Source organism: Monodelphis domestica, chromosome 1 (genome assembly GCF_027887165.1).
Source record: "Monodelphis domestica isolate mMonDom1 chromosome 1, mMonDom1.pri, whole genome shotgun sequence".
Lineage (NCBI taxonomy): Eukaryota > Metazoa > Chordata > Mammalia > Didelphimorphia > Didelphidae > Monodelphis > Monodelphis domestica.
The window spans coordinates 480,228,728-480,255,253 of record NC_077227.1 but is presented as its reverse complement, the minus strand read 5'-3'; the positions used below and the strand labels follow the sequence as shown (position 1 = coordinate 480,255,253).

The 26,526-nt window shown below is 39.7% G+C and overlaps 1 protein-coding gene across 8 annotated transcripts in view; it reads left to right on the top strand.

The window, feature by feature from the left end:
- Positions 1-21,034, top strand: part of TCEA2 (transcription elongation factor A2) — a 59,918-nt gene extending 38,884 nt beyond the window's left edge. For 3 of the 8 annotated variants that reach the window (XR_008915394.1, XR_008915389.1, XR_008915391.1), the window contains exons 5-11: positions 2,434-2,514; positions 5,218-5,351; positions 5,988-6,049; positions 11,903-12,052; positions 15,631-15,777; positions 16,558-17,362; positions 18,927-19,003. Coding sequence is in view for 2 of the 8 variants with exons in the window: in XM_056812778.1 (XP_056668756.1) it covers positions 2,434-2,514; positions 5,218-5,351; positions 5,988-6,049; positions 11,903-12,052; positions 15,631-15,777; positions 18,927-18,998; positions 20,709-20,717 (655 nt within the window). In the remaining 6 variants the exon portion in view is untranslated. Of the gene's footprint in view, positions 1-2,433; positions 2,515-5,217; positions 5,352-5,987; positions 6,050-11,902; positions 12,053-15,630; positions 15,778-16,557; positions 17,363-18,926; positions 19,004-20,708 lie in introns of those variants that run through there. The other 5 variants (XR_008915390.1, XR_008915392.1, XM_056812778.1 and 2 more) reach the window with 5 other exon arrangements.
- Positions 21,035-26,526: the final 5,492 nt, after the last annotated feature.

Below are 26,526 nucleotides of genomic sequence, written 5' to 3'. Positions count from 1 at the left end.
CTTTCTTTTTGACTTTGTGTCTCTCTTTGTTTTTGAGAGCAGATCTGTAAAACAGGGATAATCAGTTCATTTACTTCAGAGGGATGTTGAGGACTAAAATAATGTCTATAAATTACTTGTGGTTCTTCGAAAAGGAAATTATGATGAATACTATATTATATATGATCAAGTCACCAGTCTGATCTGATCTGAAATTGGAAAGGATTTTTTTCAAATTCCTCTTTTGGGATATGTGCAAATTTCCGATTATCAAGTCAGAGCACACGTCTGCCTCTTGGCATAGGATTGTTTTTGGTTACAGAAAATGTAAAATGTTGGGATTGATTATTATTTTTTTCCTAATCCTACTTTTGGTCTTCAGAATGCTCTTTCTGATTTTGGGGCATTGGTGGTTTTTCTTATTTGCAGGAAAACTCTTGTCCATTTATCAAAATTTTATGGAACGATTATGGGATTTGGAGTCAGAACTGGCATTGAATCCTGGATCTCCTGTTTACTATATGAGCCAAGCCAGTCATTTTTCCGCTCTGAACCTCAATTTCTTTATTTGTAAAATGAAATGATTGGGCTGGTTGTTCTCCAGTTCTAAATCTGCAATCCTGGCATATATGTGTTAGAATGATATTTTTCACTTGCTTGCCCTTTGATCTGTGAGGACGTTTTCCTTTTGGATTCTTAACTGTATTTTCTCCTGTTGTCTAGACTTAGTTTCTTTTAACTTTGTTTTGGTCACTTTAGCCACACCTTCTTGGTTTCTTTGTTTCTTTTCTTTGAATGTACAATCAGCTTGCATAGAAGCGACCCCCTAAGCAGCTGGTTGGGAATAATTGGCCAGGCATCAGGTTTCCTTGAAAAGCATTTTTCCAAGGCTGAAAGTAGTGAGGTTTTCTTTCCTTACCACTAACAAGAGTTGTCAGAAAAAGTGATTGTACTTACTGGCCCTTTCTCTTTTTAAGGTTTTTCCTATTGTTTGAAATATATGAGACCATGAAGTTTGGGCATGTGACAGCTCAGCATTGGGATGACTATGTAGACTGCATAGGACTGTAGGATAAAAAGCTAGAAGGAATTAGAGGCTGTCTAGTCTAAACTCTTCACTTTACAAAGAGGAGACCGAGACCAAGGAAGAATGACTTGCCTGTGGTCACTTAGATTATTAATTTAATTTTTATCTTTTTATTTTAAACCCTTACCTGCTATCTTAGAATTGATACTAGGTTTCATTTCCAAAGCAGAAGAGCAGTAAGAATTAGGCAGTTGGGATTAAGTGATTTGCCCAGGGTCATAAAACTAGGAAGGAACTGAGGTCAAATTTGAACCCAGGACCTCCTGGGCTCTATCTGCTGAGGCACCTAGTTGCCCCTGGAGTATTAATTTTAAAGTTTGATTTGGACCTAGCTCCTCTGACTTCAAGTCCAGGGTTATTTAAAAAAAACAAACAAAACAAAACATGCTCTCAGAAATTTCCTTTACCTCAAAACACCTGAAGAAGTCACTAAGACTATTTTATCCATTAAGGATGTTCCCTCCTTTAGGGAAACAATTTCATTTCTCTTTGCTGCAGGAGGGGCAGGGAGGAATCTATTGAGTTCCAGAGTAATGTGGGGGAGGAGCACACTTTTGAGTATGGAGAGAGCAGAGGATTTAGTGCTAGAAAGGGACTTTAGTATCTAATACAAATTTCTCATTTTATTGAGGAAGAAACTAAGGCCTTAAGGGGTTGTTAACTGACTTGCCAAGGTCACTGAAGTAGTTAATATCAGAGCCAGAATTTGAAATCAAGTCTTCTGATTCCAAATTCAGGGTTTTTCCTTACTACACTCTACTACTTTATGTTAAATTTATGCTTTGGGGCTGATTTAGGACTTGTCATTTACATAGTTGTGAAAAAAAGTTGGACTCGATCTCAAAAAATTTTCCTAAGGTAAGAAACAAATATTTATTAAGCACTTACTGGGTGCTGGGCACTGTGCTAGGTATCAAGGATATGAATACAAGCAAAAATAGTTATTGCTCTCAAAGTTTTTACATTCTTTTGGGGGAAGCCAAATTGCAAAAGGGAGCTAAAAAGCAGAGGTGAGAGAGGGTGTGCTGGATGAAGGTACCTGGTACTGTGGCCATGGTTTTGAAGGAAGGAGTGAAGGCCACCCCGGGCTCATTCACATAATTTAGGGTCTAGGAGGAACTCACTAGTAGGTAAGGTGTTTCAGCATGGAGAAAGGTCATCAGGCCTTGTTGGATGTTCAGAGGTGAGAAAGCTCCAGGCTTTGAGGAAAGGTCCAGAAAGAGACAGGAACAGGGGGGTGGGGGGTAGGTGATTCTGAACTCTGGAAGCCAAGGACAGAGCCAGGAGGCCTTTATAAATATGAATATTGTAGGGAGAAAATTCCCCTCTTATTAGAATGTGATAACTGCTTCCCCCAACCCCCTCAGGAGTGACTCTCTTCTCCATACCTCCATCCCACGAAGAACACACAATGAGGAATGTATACTGGAACTCTACCAGCAGCATAGGTAAGCCCATCATTGACAGAGCCCTGTATTACAAAATTAATCTTCCCAGAGTGAGAAGCACAAGCTCATACTTCTTTCTACAGTTTGGTGTTTTGAAAAAACTGCTGGACTTGGAGTAAGGAGTCTAGAACTCACATTCAGTTCTGACTGACATTTACAAGCTTTGTGACTGTAGACAAATTGTTTAATCTCTGAGCCTGATCTGTAATTCACAGGGTTGTTGGGTAGAAAGTGCTTTATTTACAAACTTTAAAGTGTTTCACCTGCTCAGGGACGGAAGATCACAGAGCTGGTAGATGATGTCAGGTACAAAGTGAAATTGCCCTTAGCAGTAAATGTTTTAATCCCTAAACTGATCTAGGTCATGGGGTACTATAAATATAGTGGAAGCATTGGGAAGAGTTCTAGAATTAGAGAGATGAGGACCCTGAGGCCCAAATAGCCTTTTCATTCTAGATAGTCTACTGAGGTGCTTCTTACTGAGTCGGAGGAATGATAGTTCCTGGGTAGTGGGAGGAAAGACAAGGGTCGTGAGAAAGGAAGACTTAAAATAAAACAATAACAATAATGTCAGAAGTTAATGTAGTGCTGGGGAAATGAGCTCATTTTCTACACCTGTGTGTTTTTTTTCCTCTTCTTTTTTTCTTTTTCCCCTTAGGAAGTCCTTCTGTTTCCCTTTAGTGCATAGACTTGAATCTATAAATCTCACCTGACTAAATACAGTAACAGATGCTAGTAACATTTCAAAGGACGTTACATAGGATCTTGTGCTGAAGCATAGGATCCACTTTAGAATGTGGTTAGATTTGGCTGACCATATAATCTTAGAGATCATTCCCTTTTAGGAAAGAGGAAACTGGGGATCAGATATGGTAAATGATTTGCCCAAGTTCATACAGGTAGTAAATAATAGAGCTGGGAATTGAACTCAGGTTTTCTGCCACCAAATCTCTGCTCTTTCTGGACCCACCATACTGTTTACATGTTCTTTCTGGGAATTTTGTAATTCATGTTTGGAAGATCTAATCTTAAATTGGGATACTGCAGACACATTATAAATACCCTTTTCTCCTTCCATCCTTCCCCCCCCCCAAATAACAAGCATCTCACAAGACCACTTACATCATGACCAGTTCTTTAACATCCTCCACAGAAAGTGCCTAAATTAGTGTATTATGATTTATGAAATATGCTAGATCAACAAATTGAAATTCTCTTTAGTTTTCCATGGAAAGTTGGGAAAAATAAAATTTTCTATTAGAAATTTGTGGATATTGATGACATCTGAGAGGGTTCTGTGGCCAGAATCCCTTGACATCTGACCCAGAATTGGTAAGGGCTCATAAGTTGTTGTCAAGGACAAGAACATGTAACACAGAATTATCACTAGCTAGTCCTTTGGTACACTCTGCCCAAGAACCAGTGCAAGTTACTGCATAGCCCTACACACAAGATCTCCCTAGGCCAATACACGATCTCCTTAGGCAGGACTTGCACCACAGAATGATAACTACCAACATACAGGGGAAACCTTCCAGGTAACCTGGTACCTTAGAGTCACACTGCCTTGTCACAAGGTGGTCTTACCTGGATCTTTTGCTGTCTTCCTTGAAAAACACACAACTCAGCCACTACAGTTTGATGAGCCACCAAATACCAGATCTAGGTTTTCTCTGCTTTTAATGTGGTGCCTACAGGTAGACTTAGAGTGAGAGAAAAGTTGATGGCATTTGTAAGGGTTATTGGAAACAGCTTCCTGATTCCTAGGCGCATGGGTAGAACTGTCTTGTTTTGTTGATTATGAATAACTTCTGGTTTGGGGGGAAAAATTATTTCACATAGCTTATAGGATTTTTCAGGTAGCCTTCCCTGATTTGTCCCAGAGATTTGTCCCAAAGTTACCTTGTTTTTGTGACCATATCAATTCTCAGCCCTTTTGCTAAGAGAACCACACAGAGTGAGTGGCATTTTTTTCTTTCTTTTTAAATAAAACCTTTTAATTCTTACCTTCTCAGGTTGAAGATCCAGAAGGGGTAGGCAATTGGGGTTAAATGACTTGCCCAGGGTCTCAAAGCTAGGAAGTGTTTGAGGCCATATTTGAACCCAAGTCTTTCTCACTACAGGCCTTGCACTCTATTCACTATGCTACCTAGCTGCCCCTGAGTGATACATTTTTTAAAGTCTGTCTTTTTTGGTTTCTTTTAAAAAATGATCTTCTTACTTATTAGGACATTCTTGTAAATTAGATCTGTTTGAGCATGAGAGCATCAAAAAACTTCACAGTCATCCCTTCTCTCCCTAGTATACATAGTTAGGAACTTTTTTTGGGCATAGTTCCAAATTACTTTCCAGAATGGCTGGACCAATTTACAATTCCCCTCCAAAAGTTGTCATTTTCCTTTTTGTCATCTTTGCCATTCTGATGGAATGAGGTGGAAACTCAAGAGTTGCTTTATTTGCATTCCTCTTATCAGTGATTTGGAATATTTAAAAAAATATGGTGACAGAGAGCTTGGATTTTTTCCTTTGAAAACTGTTAATATCCTTTGACCATTTTAGATAGGAATATTGATAGATTTGGGGTGCTTTCATGAGTTTTTATTTTACTCAATTGGTATTATGCCTTAGTTACATATTTCTGCCCCATTGAGTTATCTGTGGTTGCCTTAACAAAAAACATTCTGACAAAGTTTCTTTTTTTAGCTCCAACAAAAAACAAGACCCACCAAGGACTATATCCACTCCGAAAATTACCACCTTTCCTCCTATTCCCATCACTTGTGATGCTGTTCGTAACAAATGTCGAGAAATGCTGACAGCAGCCTTGCAGACAGACAGTAAGTGAAGAGAAGTAGATTATTGGAGGGTGTTGCCACAGCAGGTTCCCTTTAGTAGGGTCCTAAAAATTTTCCATTCTCCCTAAACACAACAGGGAAAGGCCTGAATCTTTAGATATATGCATTTAGAAACTCTTTTACTGGCATTGGTGAATAAAACCCCTGGACACCCCAGTGAGACTTTTCATGTAAAGGTGTTTAATTCTATAAAATACTTTGAAGTTCTTGGTTAGACTCTCCAAATAAAGTTTTTATTATAGAGGGTCCTACTTTCTGATGATACTTTCATGATCCTAAATCAAATTTAAAATATAATGACTTTGGTCATATTTCATTTTAAGTGACAAACTAATTAGAAGGGTTGATTATGTTGTGGTCATTTTTGCTTGTGGCAGATGGAAAGAGTCAAAAGAGAGGACAGTATATCCCTGAGAGAGAGATTTGGGTTGAGGAAATGGCAAAGAACTCAGAAGTAAATGAGCTACACAGTTTGGGTTTGGCGTCAGCTATAAGTTATGGGCATCACTTCATTTCTGGAAAATGATGAATTAACTCAATTGGCTTCTCATGATGAGAAAGTTCATTGTTTTTCCCCCTTGACGTTGGTCGTTGTTTAGAAGTCTTTTTTGTTTACAGATGACCATGTTGCGATTGGTGCAGACTGTGAGCATTTATCTGCCCAGATTGAAGAATATATCCTTTGAAAGAAGGCTTGCCAGAGGTTTGGGGGCTGAGTAGATGAATACTTGCTTCACTGCCTGGGAGAGAGTCACAACTGGGTTTAATTATGTTTTAAGGGAGATGCTATCAATAGCCCAGGCCATTCCTATCTGGGGCCATAAGACTATAAAGTTAACATACTGTATAAATCCTTTAGATAATCCAGTTTAGTAACAAATGTTTCTTAAGTTCCTAATGTGTGCAGGGCCCTGTAGTTGATGCTGGGGATACAAAGATGAGAAATGGACTCTTCTCAAGAGCTTACAGCCTAATGGAAGGTGGTGGTGGACACATGATGTATACAGATAAGTGTGATTGAAGCAGAGTAGAATGTGATGTGGTTAAAGGAGAGAGCCAAACAAAGAACTCTAGGAAAATTTGAGGAGTGAATGATTATTTTTATCTTATTTTGTCTTGAATTTCTCCATTAAGATTTTATCTGGTATATCTTATGAATGGATCTGTTTGGAGGAGTGTGTGGGGAGAGATTGCTGTCTTGCTACTCTGACATCTTGGCTATGCCTCCAGCAGTTACATTTAGAAGATACTATAAATCCCATAAAACCAGTGATTTGCTTATAGACAGGGGATTGTGAAGGTGTGGTCCGTGATGTTTCTAGCCTGATTTTATACCATTATTTCTATTTGACATCTGCTTTCACCTATAGCTCCTCATGTAATTTTAGAAAGAAATCTTCTGTTCTTTCTGTTGTTATTTTGTTGTTGTTGTTCTTGGTTGCTTTATTTGTTTATCTTTCTTGTATTTCTGTTGTCTGCAGTGTTTGCAAAGCAAATAATTTGTTTGGGTCTGGTTTTCTTTCTAGGAGTGATTCAAATACCTTCTTTATTCATATGGTATTCACTTTTTTCCCACTAATGGTTAGGTTTAAGTTTGCAGAATATGTTACCTTGGGCTTTATCTTGAACTTCAACACATTATCCCATTTCCTCATTTGGTTTTCTGGTGGATACAGAATAATCTTGTATTGGATATATGGGTGTATAGTGTGATCTATAATTCTTAAATTGTCTTTACACATCCTGCCTTTGAGTTCTTTATAATTTGCTGGTGTGGAGATCATGTTTTCTCTAAATGCTTTTGGCTTTTCTTCCAGATTATCCTTCCCTTTTTGTATTTACATTTTCAATCAATTGTTCTCTCTCTTGTTTCTTTGGTGAGACTTATCACTATGGATTCAAATTTTTCTATTCTTCCAGTTATTTCTGCTATTTGTTGTCCAGTTGTTTCATGTGTGGTTTTCTTGGCAAAGATTTTGGAGGGGCTACTGCCAGGCCATAAATTCCATAAGCATGGTGGACTCTGGGTTAAGGGTTACTGGGTAGGTGCATTAGGGATTATGGATTAGCCTTCTCTGCTGTTAGTTTTTTGGATTGCTACCTCATTAGGTGTCCTAGATGGTGAGGCAAGCTGAAATTGCTTTATTTCTTCCATATACTTATTTTGGAGAAACTCAAGAGCTTTCTTTGAGAAAATCCCTTCACAATCTGGTTCTAACTAGTTTGTTCAACTGATTTCATGTTATTCTCCCTTGTATATACTAGGGGTATAATTCTAGCCAAATGGGTTTCCTTGTTGTTCTTCATACGTGACAATATAATTCTTACCTCTCTGTTTTTGTGGTCCATGCCTGGATTGCTCTCCTGCTCTTGTCTCTATTTCTTGAGATTCCTAACTCCCTTCAAAGCTCAGTTCCAGTGTTATGTTCTACATAAGGTTTTTCCTGATCCTTTCAGTTGTTAGTGCTTTATTGTCCCCTAGAATCATATATTTGTTTTGGATTTTTTTAATATTTACTTATCTCTGAACATGTTGTTTCAGTAGAATGTAAGCTTCTTGAGGGCAAGAACTGTTTCCTGTGATCTTTGTATCCCTAGTGCTTTGGATAATGCCCAACACATTATAGATGCAGAGTAATACTTGTTAAAGTGTTGAATAGAATAAAATAAGGCTGGGAAGGTAGGTTGGAAACATTATAGATGATTTTAAATATTAGGCTCAGAAATTTTTATTTTGTCCTATGGGATAGTATGGTGCCATGGATGATTTTTGATCTGGAGAGTAACATTATTAATCTGTGAGGAAGATAATTTTGGTAGCAGTGTCAAAGATGTATCATAGAGGAAAGACTCCATATATTCACTTGTCTTTTTAGAGTAGTGACCTAAGGGATTTGGTATTTTAGTTGTATGATGGATAGAATTTCTCCCTGCCAGTATTTTACTATTGATGATTATGTTTGCTGCACATACAATGCCTACAGCAGGACCCTCTTCTTGATAGGGGGAGATGAAAGTTAACTAAGCATTAATCTTTTCTGATAACCCTATATACCTAGGATTGTTTACTCATCTCTAGAGCCTTATCTTTTTGTTTAGGTACTTGACATCCCAGGATTATAGGCTGCTGCTATGGAGTAGAATTTCATTGTTGCCTGATATGGAATGGAGCAGATCTAGAGGTTGACCAGGTTGGTGAGAAGCTGGGAGGCAATATTAAATGGGGATTGATTGAAGGAATCTGGGGCTACTTACTGTGGAGAAGAGAAGATTTAGGGGGCATGTGATAACTCTTTTTAAGTAATTGAAGGGCCATCATTCTGTCTGACTCCAGAGAGCAAATCTAGGAACAGTGGATGGAAATTTCAGAGTGACAGATTTTGGCTTGATATATGGAAACATTTTCTAATAATTAAATCTGTTCAAAAGTGAATTGATTTTTCTAGAGATGGAGTTTGCCTCCTCACTAGAAGTCTTCAATCTTCAAACTGAATGATTATTTGTTGAGTTTCAAATCAAAGTTATGCTATGTCTGAGCTGTCATCATCATCATTATTATCATTGTAAAGCTCTTCTCTTTTCAATAGAGTTTTAGATAGAAATAGCCCTAGGACATATTGCTACCTACTGTGATTCTTTTATATTTAATATTCTATGAACTATTGCTCATGAAGGTAAAATAACTGCATTCTATAGTTGAATAAAAATATTGGGTTGTAAGCTCATGTTTTCTAGGTTTACTGAAAATCTCCTTGGTACAACTCTAGTAGCTGACAAGATGATAGGGATATCTGTCTTTGCATTTCCTCATAAAATTTTGCTAGATTTTCATATTTTGAAATCTTTTTGTTCTGTATGACTTGGAGATTGCAAATATTTAGTATAGCAACATCTATTAAAATGCTACTTTTGAGTTTTTATGAATCAGAATTATATCTGGGTAATTATGAATAATAGTTCAATCTGTGATGAGGTTCCAGTTCTAGTACAGTTTATTGGTTGAGTTCTCAAGGATATTTGAAGTTGATGTTTGTAGTATGAGAATTTTTAGTTTGTCAATTCATGAAAGATAGTAAGCTTTTAATGTTCAATTTTTGCTACCAGTTCTTGTCTTACTTGGTATTCACACAGCAGGGTTTTATTGTTTCACCTACTGTTCCTAGACTTAGTCTTTGGAACCAAATAATTATAGCCCTTCAGTTACTTGAATATAGCTATGACAGGCCCCCTAAATCTTCTCCTTTCCAGCTTTAACACATGGGCCACACAATTTCTACTACTTTCTTATATAATTTGAATTGGTCATTAAGTCAAGGTTCCTTAAAGTATAATTTCTGAGGGTGATCACTTGGTCCCAAATTGTTATCATCAAATCCTCTATTTCTATAGCCAGATTTCCCAGGACTTGGCCATTTATTTGACTCTTCCTTGTCTACATTATTATTTATTTTTATTATACAAATATGTTCATATATTTTAGTACACTATTATTCTAAATATATTGATGTTATGAGTAAAATCTGGTGTCATCTTTAACATCATCTGTTAAGAGCCTTGTTCTTCCATTCAAGAGTTAGATTTATGTCCAGGTTTTGTCAATGACCAAAAAGGTTTTGTGTTTATTTTTAAGTAGTTTATTTCTTGAATTCTCAAAGATGTTTGAGTGTGTATATTTGTAGTGCAGTGATCTGCTATCTGCTAAATTTTTGAAGGATAGTGAGATCTTGGTGTTTAATTCTGACCACTTGATTGTGCCTTTTTGGGTGTTTATTGCGTTTTAAATGTATTCAGCATGTAGGAATACACTGTAAGGCATCTACTATTATCTTGCATCCTGAAATGCCATTTTGAGGAGTTTGGATTTATTGATTGATGCAGATTTTGCAAGGAAACTGCAACATATCCCCACAGGCTACAAAAATTTAGCATCTGCTGAATACCTAGAAAAAAATCATATGATGAGATTCACACACAAGAAGTTTATTATCCATCTTGACCTAGCAGATGACATAAGCTTATCCTTCATAACCTAGCAGACAAATCCCCATACTACAAATACAGACACTATTTCTGAGAATTCATCACATAAACTCTACTAGAACCAGTGCATCATTCCAGACAAAATCTTTCCCCCAGTTATTCTGAGATAATATTGATCCCACAAATTTAAGAAGTTTTTTTTTTTAAGGAAGTGTTTTTTAATAGATGTTGCAATACTAGAGTTTCATTTTACTTAGTTTGGATATTATAAGTAATTTTCAAACTATAAAGACCTAGCAGAAGAACTCAGAACCATGTGGAACTGACTGAGGTACATTGCATTCAAGGCCTTCTGTCTGTTGCTAGAGTTGTACTGAAGATGCTTTCATGGAACCTACAGGATGTTTTTCATTCAATAACAAAAAACAATCATTTTACCCAACAAGGCAAGAGCCTGAAAAATATTAAATGTTAAAAGAAAAGCAGGATAATGACTTGTCCCAGGACTATTTCTGTCCATACTCCACTGAAATAGATAAGGAGAATGATGTTATAATATTATTATTATTGTTTTCTATAGTGGGCAAAGCTGGGTCTTGTGTGGCTCTGAGAGGCCTTTTATATTGGTAGTTAAACACATATATGATATATGATCACTGAAAACAACAGCAATATTTTTGCCCTCTTTCTTGTTAGCAGAAAGTATGTCTGCCAAACCTGAGGGGGAAAGAGTATAATTTGCATTGTAGACTTTATTTTTGCTGCTTTTCTTAAGCAGGCTATCATTTGTATGAATGGACATATGTTCCCTTTTCTTTTGCTTTTTGACTTTAAGTCAGCTTTCTAGAAATGTCTTTTTTTTTTTAGACCTTTACTTTCTGCCTTTTTTCCCCCCACCCTTACCTTCTGTCTTGGAATCTTATCTCCTGTCTTGGAATCAATACTGTGTATTGGTTCCAAGGCAGGAGAGTGGTAAGGGCTAGGCAATGGGGGTCAAGTGACTTGTCCAGGGTTGCACAGCTAGGTAATGTCTGAAGTCAAATTTGAACTCAAGACCTCCCGTCTATGGGCCTGACTCTTAATCCATTGAACCACCCAGTTGCCCTCTACTTTCTGTCTTAATAACAACTCTAAGAAGAGCAAAGGTTAGGCAAAACGGGGTTAAATGACTTGCCCAGGATAATATATTTAGAAAGTGTATGAGGCCAGATTTGTTCCCAGGTCCTGACTCCAGCCTGGCATTCTATCCACTGTGCTACCTAGGTGCCCCCAGAAATGTTTTTACTACTTGTTTGTGACACATCTTTTTTTGCTTCCATTAAGAACCAGTTTAGGATGTTTAAGATCCTCTTCACCCCTGAAGCTGGTGTATAGTACTATCCTTATGTTATTGCAGTAGATTTATAGAAGATTTTGTTAACATTTTGAACATTAGATACCCCAAAGAGCATTTGGAAATCCTTATGCTAAAAGGCATTGATCCTCTGATTGCTGAGGGAAAAGCAGGAAGTTTCTCTTTCCCTTATAAATCCTTAAATATGCTTGTACATATCTACCAAGATGTCAAGAATACAGATATGAAGTACAAAAACCGAGTAAGAAGCCGGATCTCCAACTTAAAGGACTCTAAAAATCCTGACTTGAGAAAGAATGTTTTATGTGGAGCAATCACACCAGAACAGATTGCCGTGATGACCTCTGAGGTGAGATACAAAATACTTTCAATTCTATCCCTTATATATTGGTTCAAATGCTGTTCCAATAAAATAACACTTGATTAGCTATCCATGAATTCATCTTCCATAGGAGTCAGCCAGACTCTCGGTTACTATGAGGCTGGTTTGCCAAGCAGGCCCATTCTCCAGTTTTTAGAGAAAGGGTCTTGTGGAATACAGAGAAAGTATTATAATGTGAGGATTCTTTTGCAGTGTTGGGCTATGGAAGTTAAGACAAGACCACCAAGACTAGAACTGTGGCTTCTTTTGATAACTCCCAATAGTGTCTAGCCTAGGTCAGTATGAAGATATTACTGATTTCATGAATAATATTGATGTGATAAAGAAATAATTCATGATATATTCTTTGAAGTATGGAATACCTAGCATCAGGGAAAAGGGGTTTCACTTTTTTTCCTGTACCACTAAATTTCTTTTTTTTTTTTTAAAGAATTTAATTTTTTGCCAGGCTCTTGTTTTAGACTTGTAATGTCAAACTCAAATAGAAACAGATCTCTGTTGGATCTCTTTTGGCATCATATTGACTTAGAAAATCACAAATTAACATTATCTGAAACTTGAGGTACATACTGGCCAAGAGCTTGACTCCTCTCTTCTAGACCATTTGCTTGCAGAGCATGGAAATATAGCAGTAATAGAGAAATTTAGTTCAACTATTTTCATATTTATTTGGTGAAATCTGATGCCCTAGGGGCAGCATTGGCAAATATTTTGGAGATTGTGCCCAAACTGCACTTTCAAGCTGTCTTACCCCAGATAGCAGAGGGAGGAAATGCTCAAGTTGGGCTATTAGGCAAAGGGCAGGGCAGGTGAAAAATGCCCTTGGGCACTGTGGAGACGGGGAACGAGCAGCCTTCCCTGTGTTGCCCTGGCATCTGTGCCACGATTTTGCCAACACAGTCCTAGGGTTTACCTTTAGCCATGTGCTGTTTTTTTTTTCATCATTGATAGGAATGGAGACCTATAGATAATATGCTTATGAAACTTAAATGTAACACAAATGGATAGCAAGCAAACACATTGGATGATTGGGTTAGGATCCAAAAGGCTCTCAATAGGCTATAGAACAATGATCGCCACCTATATAGGGTGAAGTTTAATTGAGATAAATATAGAATTCTACATTTGGGTTAAAAAAATCAATTGCACAGGTCTGGGAGAGCAGAGGCATAGCTGGATAATTAAAAAAAAACCCATTGATTAAGCATATACTATATGCTAAACATTGTGCTATGTAAAGAAAAGATCTTAGTGGACTTATAAGTTCAGCCCGAGTGTGTGATATGGTAGCGAAAAAAGCCAACAATCTTAGGCTGTATTAATAGAGGCATTAGTATCTACAAGGAGGGAATTGAAAGTTCTATTATACTCTGCCCTAGGCAGTCTGCATCTTGGCAGCCTGTTTATTTCTGGGAGCAACATTTTAGGAATGACATTGACAAACTAGAGTTATTTATATGGGGGAGAGTGACCAGGGTAATGTGGGAACTGGAAAGAATTGAGGCTCTGTTTAAGGAAGTCGTTTTGTTTAGCCTGAAAAAGGAAAAAACTTAGAGGGCTTATAGTACCTGTCTTCAAGTATGTGGAATAGGGACTGGAATTGATCTGCTTAGCCTCTGAGGGCAGAACTAGGATCAATGGGTAGAAATTGCAGAAACTTGGTTTAGATCAGAGTAAAGGAAATCCGCAGCAATTGGAGCTGTCAAAAAGTAAAGGCTATGGTGGTGTTCTTCTTAATCAAGGTCTTGAAGTAGAGGTTGGATGACCATTTGTCAGTGTAATTGTTTTCATGATTTTTATTCAAGTATATGTTGGATTAGATGACCTATGAAGGAATCTTTTTCAACTCTGAAGTTTATTGTATTTCTCAGTATTTTAAATTTTATTTTTGTATTTTAAATTTATTTTAGTCAATTTTGTAAATATTACTAGGTTAAAAAGGAAAGTAAATCACCTCCTGCCAAAGAAGGGATGAACTTAAAACCCAGGGGGAATTCAGGGATTGCCAATGTGGGAATTTGTTTTACGGGACTAGGATTACTTATGAAAAGGGTTTTGTTTTCATTTTTCTTGTTGTTATAGTTTAGTGGAGGGGTGGCAATTGAGAGGGAAGATAAATACATGAAAAAATTAAGTTTTTTAAAAATGGAAAATGGAGTGTAGTCATTAAATGTCTGTAGCAGTGATTGCTCATCCTAGGTTTAACACCTCAGAAATTATGTCAGGAATCTTAAGGAGGGCTGTTAAATTCTCAAGGATGTTTCAAAATTAATTTTTAGCTTTTAGATATCTTAAAGTTTGTGTCACACAGTTCTTCTGGAAGGAACAAGGGGAAGGGACACTGTAAAGTTAAACAGCTGTCAATGGATTGTGATAAAAAGTGGTTGGGAATTGCTCTTTATCCTTCAGTGTTGTTAAGTTGCTACTTATCCCCCAGTCTGTAACTGATGGATTTCTGGGGCTCTGCTAAATGGCCTTAATAATTTTAGTGTTTTCAAGTGTTGTAGACTGCCTTTTTCTGAGCAACTTACTAATTATGTTGATTTCCTTTGTAGATTTTTTTATATTCCCTGATCCTTGAGAAGAGTGTAAAGCAAGTATTAGGAGGTGGAGAATTAGTTACATAGTGAGTAGCTTGATCTTAACAAATGCTTAGACCATGCCATGTGAAGACTGGTGGAAGAAACTGCTAATGTAGAACCTGGAGAAGAGAAGACTTGTTGCGGGGAGTGGGAACATGATAGTTATCTTTACTATCTGAAGGGCTGGTATGTGGAAGAAAGATTAAACTTGTTCAATTTGGTTCCTGAGGGCACAACTAAGAGCAGTGAATGGAAGATGAAGAGAGAGATTTGAATTTGATTTATGGAGAAACTTTCTCTAATGATTAAATGGTCCAGAAGAGCAGTCAGCAGTAAAGGAAGATGGGGTTTCCCCTTCCTTGGAGATCCTCCAGCAGAGCCTGAATGAGGATTTGTGAGGGATATCAGAAGAGAAGCTTCTTTTTCAGGTCCAGGTTAGCCTAGATCACTTCTGAGCTTCCTTCCACCTCTGGGAATCTGTGATTCATAGGATTTAGAACTGGAAGGGGAGATCCCTTTGTCCAGTTGTGTTATGGATGAGGAAAATGAGGCCTCAGAGAGGTTAAGCAACTGGTTGATTCAGGATCCTATAGTTAATAAGTGGCAGAGATCAGATTCTCTGCCTGGAAAGCCATTGTTTTTTCTGTTATATCCTGGCTGCCTCCCCAGGTACTACAAGTGATCCCTGCTATTTTGTAACTAGTATGGCTGAAATTTGTGCAGTGATAACCTTTTCTCTTCCTTAAAAGTTAATATGGTGAATAAATCTATAATGCTCAGGTTTCAGCTAAAAATACTTTTGTGTGTGTGTGTGTGTGTGTGTGTGTGTGTGTGTGTGTGTATAGCTTCATTGTTATTTTTAACTCACAGAAGCATATATATATATATATACAGTTTGTTTCATGTTATCAGAACTTGACTTCTAAGGCTGTTTTAGGCACCAATGTTTTTCTTCCCTTACAGGAAATGGCCAGTAATGAACTAAAGGAGATCAGGAAAGCCATGACCAAGGAAGCCATCCGTGAACACCAGATGGCGAAGACAGGAGGCACCCAGACAGATCTTTTTACCTGTGGAAAGTGCAAGAAAAAGAATTGCACTTACACCCAGGTCAGTATCTTCGTTCCTGGCACAGGTTAGCAAGGCTGTGATTGGGTGTGGCTCTTGGAACTGAGTGGCAGATGTAACAGGGTAGGGCCTTTGCTATTTTATTGATGGTAAAAGCAGTATGTTATCTGACTTTTAAGAATAAGAGCATGTAATAACATCATTCTAAGCACTTAGAATTTTGATAGTGCTAGTAAAACTGCTCTTATCTATTTTGCAGGGTTATAGTGTTCTGCTCAATTAGAATGCTCTTCTTTTAAAAATTATTATGGCCCTGGGGGGAGGATCTGTTATTAAGAGTATTACATTTGGATCTTGCCCTTCCAATCCTAGAATTGGGATGTATCCTTAGGAGGGAAGGGGGAGTTGGAGCTGTCAGTATGTGCTTTGGGGCTGAATGAAGAACTTACCAGAGTCTAGGTCCTTCCTACCATTTCTTCTCCTCTGAGGATTCTTCACTCCTGCTACTCCAGAGGAGAGCTTAAAACTCCCTTGCTTTCCTGTGTTGGCCCTTTGTTCCCTGTATGGCAGGCACATAGTGCCCTCAATTTAAATTCCTTAACAGCAGAGACTTCGAGGCAAAATGATTATTTTACCTGGTAGTCTGTGTTTTGGCATACATTTTTGCAAAGAAGTGGTTTATACACATAAATGCTATTTTTAGAATCCGGCTTATAGCTGACTTGTTGCAGATATTTTGTTATGTCCAAGATGCATAACAGGAGAAGAGAAGAAAAGTAGGGATAAAGATACTGAAAGATACTGTACCTTTGGACTCTTCAGATTGAATGTCACATGATGAAGTGGCTAATGCAACGATATCTTGATATGGCTTTGTTATACTTACAACTTTTATTCAATCAAATTTGAACCTGGTACTTGGGTGAGTCATCTGAAACTTTTGAAAGGGAAAACCCTTTTCCCACCTCCCTCTTAGAGTTAGGTGGTTTCATGCCATCTTCCATTCTATTTATTGAGCATTTATTATACTTGAAAAAGACAAAAACAAGATGATCCCTGCCCTCAAGGAACTTGAGAGATGGTGAAAAGAGCACTGGACTGGGAATCAGGAGACCTGGGTTCTAGTCCTGGCTCTTCCACTAACTGGCTGTATCACCTTGGGCAAGTCACTTATTATCTCAGGGCTTCATTTTCCTCATCTATAAAATGTGGAAGTTGGATTAGCTGACTTCTATGGTGCTTCCAGCTCTAAAATAGTATGATTTTGTGATTCAAGTTCTGTGGTTATTTTCTCAGGTGAAACTCTTTAGTCTCAAGTAAACTGTGGTTCTTTGGTTGGGGGGTACATGAATGCCCCATTGTTTCGAAGGTTGGGTGCACTGTAATAGGAATAGTGTTCAACCAGTAGGGGTGCACATGGAAGAGTGAAGATGCTGGCAGGGGAGGCTAGGACCTGCAGTATGGCCTGCACAAGAGGCCATGCTGAGCTCCCTGGTGCAGCGGCAGGAGGGGAGAGAGAGAGCCCTCGAACACGGAAGTGGAAGATACTCGTGGTCAAGAGGTTGGGGGAGCTCAAGAGAACATTTGGATTCCAAAGAGATGTTGGGAGGCCCTTGAAAGCACAAAGGTAAGAGACAAGAGTGTCAGGGCAGCAGCTAAGGGAGAGAAGTAAGATGTAAGCATGTATCAGGCAGTATGGAAACTAAGATGTCAGTGTTTTCGAGGACTGAGCAGGAACTTACAGATTCATACTCTCTTCTTCCCAAGACAGTCTTTTCCTGCCTGTCATTTATGCTTAGGAAATTAACATTTTTTTCCTTTTGCCCCAGAGGATTCAGACAGCTTTATTAGCAGTCACTAGGTTGTTTTGGTTTATGATACATTGGAATAATTGGTTGCTTATGGGACTCAGTGTTTGAGTGGGAATACGAAATTTACTTATTACCTTGTTTTTGTTTTTTTGTTTGTTTGTTTTTTCAGCAAGAAGCTTGACTCATGTGGGTAAAGGAAGGTACAAGGGCCAAGGAGGGAAAAATTTAGGGGTCTTTATCCATCTTCTGATTCCTAAATTGGAAAGAGATGGCAATTTGTTCAGATGAATCTTTGTCATAAAAAAATGCAGATTAACTCTTCACCCAATGAAATGGGAATTTGAGGATGCATTGAATGTCTGAGCATGCCCCCCCAGTTTCCCATTTCTCTACATTCATTGCAGTTCAGATTTAGATTTTAGAATTTGGGGCTGTCAAGCATGAATTTCCTCTCATCTGGAGGATTCACTGCTAGAAATTCCCATGAAGAGCTTTTCAGGCCTGAAGTTGACAATTAGATCAGCCTGATCATAATTCCAAACATATCTAGTGTACAGAATATTTGCCCTCTCCTTTTCTTTTGCTCTCCCAGAGTTCCAGATGATGAAATAAGCATAAGCTTGTTCTGTACTACTTGCTCTCATATATCATGACTTTTTCAAAGACAGGATGAGTGTTTGGTTTAGCTGAACTTTTCTGGCCTGGAAAGCCTCACTCTCAATAGAAACTAAACTTCCCCCTTTCCCCAACAGAATGGGAATAGAGGATCAGGTGAGATCTGCCTCTGAGCTCAAAGGTGGGGTAGGTCAAAAGGGGATTGACACCCAGGGAGAACTCTTGTTTTTTCTAGTAGTTATAAATATCTTGATTTATAGATCATTTTTCTTCCAAAAGATCAAAGTACTTTGCAGAAATTATCTCTGTGATCCTTTCAACATTCTTGTGAGGTGGGAAAAGGCAGGGATCTGCAGTACATTTTACAGTGGGGACTTGGGCAGAGAGATGTCAAGCAACTTGCCCAGGGTAACACAGCAAACCAGTGGCACAACCAGAACTAGAAATCCAGTTTCCTTTAATTCATCTTCCCCTTTTATCATAGCTATAAGTTTTCTATCTCATGTTAAGTGGGAAGGAGGGTAGAAGTGGTTCTGTCTGCTAATATTAACTGTTAAAATTAAAGAGTGAAGCTTTTTAATAAATTAATAGTTTTCATGTAACCTCCAGTAAAAGCGGGGTCCTCCCTTTAGTAAATGTGACTGGTATTTTGTCCACTGGTGCTCTGCCAGCCTGAAGGGCTCCACAATGATGACCTTGGGGAAGCATTGCATATGAGTGGGAAGTGCATTGTGATTCTCCTTCCTTTTCTCTCCCTTCCTATAGGTTCAGACTCGAAGCTCTGACGAGCCTATGACCACCTTTGTTGTCTGCAATGAATGCGGAAACCGTTGGAAGGTAGGGCACATCACCTCATGTACTGAGGATGTCCTGGAGGTCGCAGGGACGGGAGGATAATCATCTCCACTTTCCCTTGCCCAAGATCTCACTATAGTGTGGCTGGACTTTGTGCCGAGATCTGATTGACTCAGTCTGCATTGCAGCTCAGCACTCCCAGATGATAGGGATTGCAGACATGTGTCCCCATACCTGGCTCCCCAGAGTCTTTTTTTCACTGAGGATGGTAGAGGTCAGTTTCCCAGATAGGGAGAGGTCCATTTATGTAGGGCCTCTTGTCTCACACATCAGGATTACTTCAGATAATAGTATTTTTATTTATTTGTTTGTTTATTTAATTTTTTTTAAACCCGTACCTTTTGTCTTGGAATCAATACTGTGAATTGATTCCAAGGCAGAAGAGTGGTAAGGGCTAGGCAGTGGGGGTCAAGTGACTTGTCCAGGTTCACACAGCTAGGAAGGGTCTGAGGCCAGATTTGAACCCAGGACCTCCTGTCTCTAGGCCTGGCTCTCAATCTACTGAGCTACCCAGCTGCCCCCAGATAATAGTATTTTTAAAAAATAACTTTTTATTGATATCTTTTGTTTTTATGTCATCTACATTTCCTCTTGTATTCATGCTAGCATTTGTGCTAAAGTGGCATATCTGGACTACAAAAGATATTTTGGTTTCTTTTGCCTATATAGCTGGGACAGTGGGGGAGAATATGGGAGGGCCACTAAGATTTGGGAGTCTCTAAGAACCTGGCCCTTAAGGTCAGACCCCCTTGCTGTTGGTCACCTTCTCCCTACAGCTTGGACTCTCAGCTTCACAAAGTCTAATGAGGATATCTTTATGCTCCTGTGAGACCTTCTCTTGCTATATACACATTCATACCTGTGTGTGTATATGTATGTACACATACATATATAATATGCATGGATAGATATCTAGTGGGAGACATTTTGTTTCCTGGGCTGGATGAGATCCTTATAGTCATTCTTCCTGAAACCATATGGTTAAAAACCAGAAACTATTTCTTCTCGTGTCATACTCAGTGGCCATGTTCATGTGTTGACATAGAAGTATCCACAGCCTTTCTTGTTCTTTTCTGTATGTATTTATGTAAATACCTCCAGAAAGTAGGCTTGGCTACACTTGCAGGTACTCTCTTACTCATTGTCCACCATAAGTTAGAGACCCTTAGTTGAAATGCCTTATTTCCTTTTTCTCTCTTCTCCCCCTATTGTTACCCAAATCTTGTTTTCCCAGTTCTTGTCCTTCAACTACAAGCCAGAGAGTGGTGTGCTGGTCCTGCTCTGCAGGGCAATCTCATATTTGCAATGTGGCTGTCATAGCTAACTTCCTAGAAAAAGGGTGGGAATTTTACATTTGTGATTAGGGCTGCTCATTCCTGAATGGAAGGACTCAATTTTTTTTCTTCCCTTTCTTTTCATTTTTGGCCAGTCACCTTAGTCAACTTAAGGTTTGATTTGGAATTGATTGCTTTGCCTCTTTTCCCAGCTGTTTCAGTAGTTTCTCTTTATGGGATGGAGCCCCTAATCAAGGGGTCATTTGTGGCACTCCTTGTGTTGGGGCACTCATGGCCCAAACTGTTCTATGTTACCCAGAAAATTGTGAAGCTTCCCTTAGGCTTGGGCCTAGATACTCTCTGGCTACTGGGGAGCCTCTGGGTGGGATGGCACTGACATTTTCTTAACTTCTTACAGTTCTGTTGAGACTTTGCAGAACAGGACAGCAACCACTGAGCCAGGATGGGTCCACCCTCATGTTCTCCAGCTTCTAAAGCAGTTCTGTGCTGTCTTCCCCAAGTTTCCTTTGTCACGAACACATCCAAGAGCAGAGCACTGCTGTGCTGAAGGCCTAACCTCGACCTCCATGTATGCTCCATTGAAATCCATCAGCTGTTAGGGGCCCCTGGAGGGTGGGCAGAGAGCCTGTCCACACAGCCTGGCCCTTTCAATGGTCTCATTCCAGTATGTATCATTATTTGTTTGTTTTCTTCCAAGTAATAATAAACATTTTCTTTTTGTCATTTTCTGCCATTTCTTTGCTCTTTTGCGATTTCTTGGTGTGTCCTTGATGCTAGGAGTTTATATAGCACCTCCTCTGGAGCACAGTACTATAGTCAGGGCATGTCAGGTTACCCATTTCCAAGTCTTGGAAGGCCTGTCACTAGGCCTTGCTGCCCCAGTTCTACACTACATCCCAGCAAGCTTTGGGCTGAATTCTTGTTAGTGCAGAAAAGACTACTCAGAGCTCTCAGTCCAACCAGAATGAATGTGAGCTAACCTGTCCAGCAGAGCTGCAGTCTGGACAGGAGGCTTAGATTCAAGGAGTCTCATTCTGGGGTCCAAGAAGAGATTCTTTTGGTTCCTTGTATGAATTCTCTTTGGACAGACCAATTTGGCAGCTGCTCTGGACACTTGTCTTTGCCATTCTGCCCTTGTGAGGACCATGTACCTTGGAGACCATTGTGCACAGAGGGGTCTGGGGGATCAATTTGTCTGCTGTTACTCTGCCCCAGAACTCGTTTGTAATGTGGGACTTTCAAGTATTAGGAATTTTATTTTTCTATCTGCCTTTTCCTCTGTGCAGTTAGGGACTGGCATTTGGGCAGCTGGGCCAGGGAGGGAGAGAGACAGAGAGATCATAGATAAATGTATTGTTTCATTTCCCTTTTGGATTTTCTGTTGTAGAGCTTAGTTTGGAGATGCTGTATTGGTGGGACGCCTGGTAAGTGAGTCCTCCTCATTCAGTGAGGAAGTTGGGGGAGATTGTCAATAACAAAACCAGTTGGATATCCTCATTGACAGGGACAGATTGAAGATGTAAAGACTTCTTGAGGAAGCATTTTGTTCTTCCTCTGGTATGGGAGGGTTTTGTTATTGTTCAGTTATGTCCAACTCTTTGTGATCCTGTTTGGAGTTTTTTTGGCAAAGATAGGATAGTGATTTGCTATCTCCTCCTGTACAAATTACAGGTGAAGAAATTGAAACAAATAGGATGAAGTGACTTGCCCAGGGTCACACATATAGTGCCTGAGGTGGGACTTGAACTCAGGAAGATAAATTTTCCTGACTTCAATCCTGGCCCTCTATCCATTGCGCCACTTAGCGGTTATTAGAGCTGAGTGTTATGAGGAGTGCAAATAATGGTGGCCTGCAATTCACAGTTCCAAGATCTTTCAGGAGAAGCAACATAAAAGGAAAACAGACATGTGGGGATTCTCAGAACCTCCACCAATGTGTTAGGAATTAGACTGTTCTGGGCAGTCTTTGCCTGTGCAACAGAGTGAGACCACCCGCTCTGTGAGAAAGCTGACATCTCTGCTACTCTTCTTACAACAGGAGGCCCCAAAGCTGCTGCCCAAGACAGATAGGCAGAATAGCAGTAGCATATGGTGCTACAAAAGGACCTGATCATGCAAGCAGACCCTAACATGAGCTGCCAGTATTGGGCTTCTTCCTGACCCATTCTGCAGAATCCTCAGGAAGCCCAATTTCTCCCTGAGAATTTGCTGGGCCAGACACAAGACTATAATAAAGACTTTATGGACTGGGGTAGAACCTTGCAAAGAATAAGGTGATTAGAACATTCAGGTCCTCATGAAAATTATTGTTCAATATAATTCAAAATCACCTCAGAAATAGCAACCAGGTTCCTTAAGAAAACACATAAATGTCTTTAAATAATATGAGGAAGTTTGTACTGAAAGAGCAAGCTAGCATAGTTTTTGCTACCACAGGATGTAGAGGAAGCAGGCTGTGTGCCAATTCTCAAACCTGGAGGAACTCTGGCAGAGAGGGAGCCACAAAAAGGATGAGATGAAAACAAGAGATTCACATGGCTATCCAAGTATTTCTGAATGAAGTCCATATTTCTCTTGGGGAAATTCAGGTTCTTACTGTTGGCACTTGACTTCAGAAAATAAGGGAGCAACTCCTTTATAATACAGTACCCACATTCCCATTGCTCAGTGCTATATTGGCTTCCGAGTTAGAGGTATATGAGAATTTAGGACTCATGTTAACCTGTTGGCCAATTCCTGATTTAGGAACAAAGGAAATATTTGGTTTCAGTCATTGAAAAGTAACATCTTTTTTTTTTTAAACCCTTACCTTCCATCTTGGCATCAATACCGTGTATTGGCTCCAAGGCAGAAGAGTGGTAAGGGCTAGGCAATGGGGGCCAAGTGATTTGCCCAGGGTCACACAGCTGGGACGAGTTCAGATTTGAACCCAGGACCTCCCATCTCTAGGTCTGACTCTCAATCCACTGAGCCACCCAGCTGCCCCCTAAAAGTAACGTCTTTTTAAAATTTTCCAGTGGTGAAATATCTACATGTAGATTGTCTTAAGTTGTTTGCTTCTCCTCCTTCTGTAGTTTGCTTTTGGAGCACAACATTGCTCCAGAATTCAGTCAATAACAGATTGGGACAGGGAAAGAGACAGGAGATCTAATATATTCACAGGAAAGTTGAGAGATGGAGTCAGCCTCAGTCTCAGTGAAGTTTGTGATTCTCCAGCATTCTTTTCTTTGTTCAGCCTTCATACCTTTACAGATTGCAGAGTATATGCCATATCTTGTTTCCTGCCAGGACATCCTAGAAGCATCTCTTGGTTGGGAAAGTAGGGTCGTCACAAATGGATAGGGCTTATTTGGACAGGGCATTTCCCCAGGGCCCTCAAAGTTGTTCATGTTGTTAGCGTCACAGATGATGCCTAGAAATTGTGGCAGAATCCAGGAGCAACTCTTTTTTAACTTGCCCAGGGCTGAGAAGACTGCTGCCCTTCTTCTGACATGACACGTAAGCTCTGGTCCTAGAGGAACCATTAATATGAGGAAATGTCTGGAGTCTCAGCCATTGTGTCAGGCAGGAAACTGGGCTAGAGCTGGCATTTTCCAGCAGCTGTTTTATCCCCAGCAGTTTAGAGCTGGGAGGAAGTGGTTTGTGAGCCTGTCACATAGCCTGGCCTTCAGTGTGAGGAATAAATATATATCTATGTACACCTATAGATGTGTGTATATATATATTTATATTTATATACACACATACACATATGGAGAGAGAAAAAGAGAGAGAGAGAGGGAGAGAGAGGAGGAGCTTTAATGATGGTGGGAAAAAAGAAATCAGATAATCACTTTGGGATTGTATAGAAATTTTATCAAAACCCAAGAGTTCCCAAGCTATGGATCTCTTGGGCCCAGGTTTTAAAGTTTTTTTAGTTTTTTTTTCTGAGTCCTTTTGACCCAGAATTCTATCTGTGCTTTTCAGGCTGACCTATAAGTAAGGCACATAAAAGGTTGTAGAGATTCCAAGTCATAATGAGTTCAGGTTCTTATAGGCATCCCTGTTTTGGTTTTTCCTCACCAATGTGCCTTGGAAGAAGCTAGTCCATCTTTACCTTAGGCAGTAGAATGGAAGGTCATTGCCACAATCTTCTTGAGTCTCTTTTAGCCCAAGGAGTAAGAAGGGTCATCTTCTGGCCCCAAACTCTATGAGATATGTTAGGCTTTGGCCATCTCATCTGTGATGAGATGACTAAGAAATTCTTGCTCGGTATCAAGTACAGTATTGAGTATGTTGCTCATCAGATGTGACTGGCTTTTTTTTTCCCTGGAACTTCTTTGCTTTAGCAGTGGAGGTTCAGGTGTCCTAAAATGGTATGGGCTACAATGGTATAGGTAAGGAACTCCCCACGTCACTGGAGATCTTTTAAGTTGAAGCCAGATCCTTACTTGTTGGAGATATTGTAGTTGGAATTCATACTTGGGATAGCAGTCAACCTCTCAGATCCTTTCCAGTTCTGAGATTCTCCAATTGTAAACCTAATAAAAATATTTTTTGAGATAACTTCATGAAATTCCATTACAGGGCTTCGATGCCTCCTTGTGGCATGGATCTCATGGCTGTGCCCTAAAGGCTCAAGCTCTAGTACTAATAAAAGCTTTGAGTACAGGCCTCAAGACAGACTATCTGTTGTTCCAGGACTAGAGCCCATCAAAGTTTAGAGAGGCTTATCACCAGAGAATTGGCCAGTGAGTTGATGTTTTTCCTCATAACAACTGGTAATTCACAAAGGCTATTAATGGTAGCACTGTATCATAACAGAAAGAGCCTTGAGTTTGCAGTCAAAGGCCCTTAGTCTAAATCTTGGCTCTTACATTTACTTTGTGTGGGACATTGGACAAGTCCTTTTACTTCTCTGGCTCTATTTAGTCATCTATAAAATGAAATGACTGAACTAAATGATCTCTAAGATCTCTTCTAGCTCTCCATCCATGATTCCGTGAACCACTAAGGCAGTGATGGCAAACCTTTTAGAGATGGAGTGCCGGTCCAGATCTAGCTCCCAGATCCCATGCCCTGCCCTCCCCCCCATTCCCTACAGAGGGGAGGGAGTAAGCTCTCCCATTGGGCTGCTGTGCAGAGGGGCGGGGGATGTGAAAAAATGTCCTACCATAGAGATGGGGAGGGGAGCTGCTCAGCACCGTCCCTCCCTTTGCTTTTTAGTAACAGAACTCTGGGGATAGGGGGGTAGGGAGGGAAGGTGGCTATGTGCCCACAGAGAACACTGTGTGCCATAGGTTCGCCATCACTGCACTAAGGAATTGAGATTATTGGAGGGAGCATACATGTTGATGACATCATAGGTTTCTGAAAGGATGCCCTACTTAGAGTGAGGTGCTTTTAAAAGTATTTTTGCAGTTAGATTAGCAGGTAGTAGGCACTAATTGTTTTTAAACCCTTACCTTCTGTCTGAGTAACAACTCAGTAACAAGACAGAAGGGCAAGGGCCAGATAACTGGGGTTAACTGACTTCCCCAGGGTCGTATAACTAAGAAGTATATGAGGCTAGATTTGAACCAAGGACTTCCCATTGCCAGGCCTGGCTCTCTATCCATTGAGCTACCCAACTTCCTGAAGGCTTAAAACGGACATTCTCCAAAACCCTCTGAACACAACTCAGATAATATTTGTAAAGCTCTTAGTATAGCGACTGACACATAGTAGGTGTGATATGCTAGCAATTATTGCGTTGAAACTTTGGTTCAACTAATATTGATGAAAGAAAAGGTGACACGATTGTTCTTTCTCCTTCTCCCCTCTCCCAGTTGGCCAGCACAGCTGAATGAGTCTTGTTCATACAGTTGGGGTACCATTTAAGGGTCTTTAGGGAGGTCTTCTGCAGAACCTGATAGCATGCAGCTAAGAATATGTAAAGCTTTGAATGGAGAAAAGTCTGGCTTTAGGACATCTGGACAGAAGCACATTTGCTCTTTGGGGCTTGGCTTTGCTTTCTGTATATGACTGCTCTGGATCCATCCACCTTGAATGTCTTCTGGATTACAGCTAACCAGGCAGATCCTCCCAGTGCTAAGGTGCTTCTCAGCCAATGAAAGATCCTAGTGAAATCTCTGGCCTGTCTGTGTGGACCTGGGACTATTATTGTAAAATTAAATATAAGCTATCTTCATCCTGGACCTTCTCTTGGCTTGGGGCCACTCTGTGTCTAACCTTGA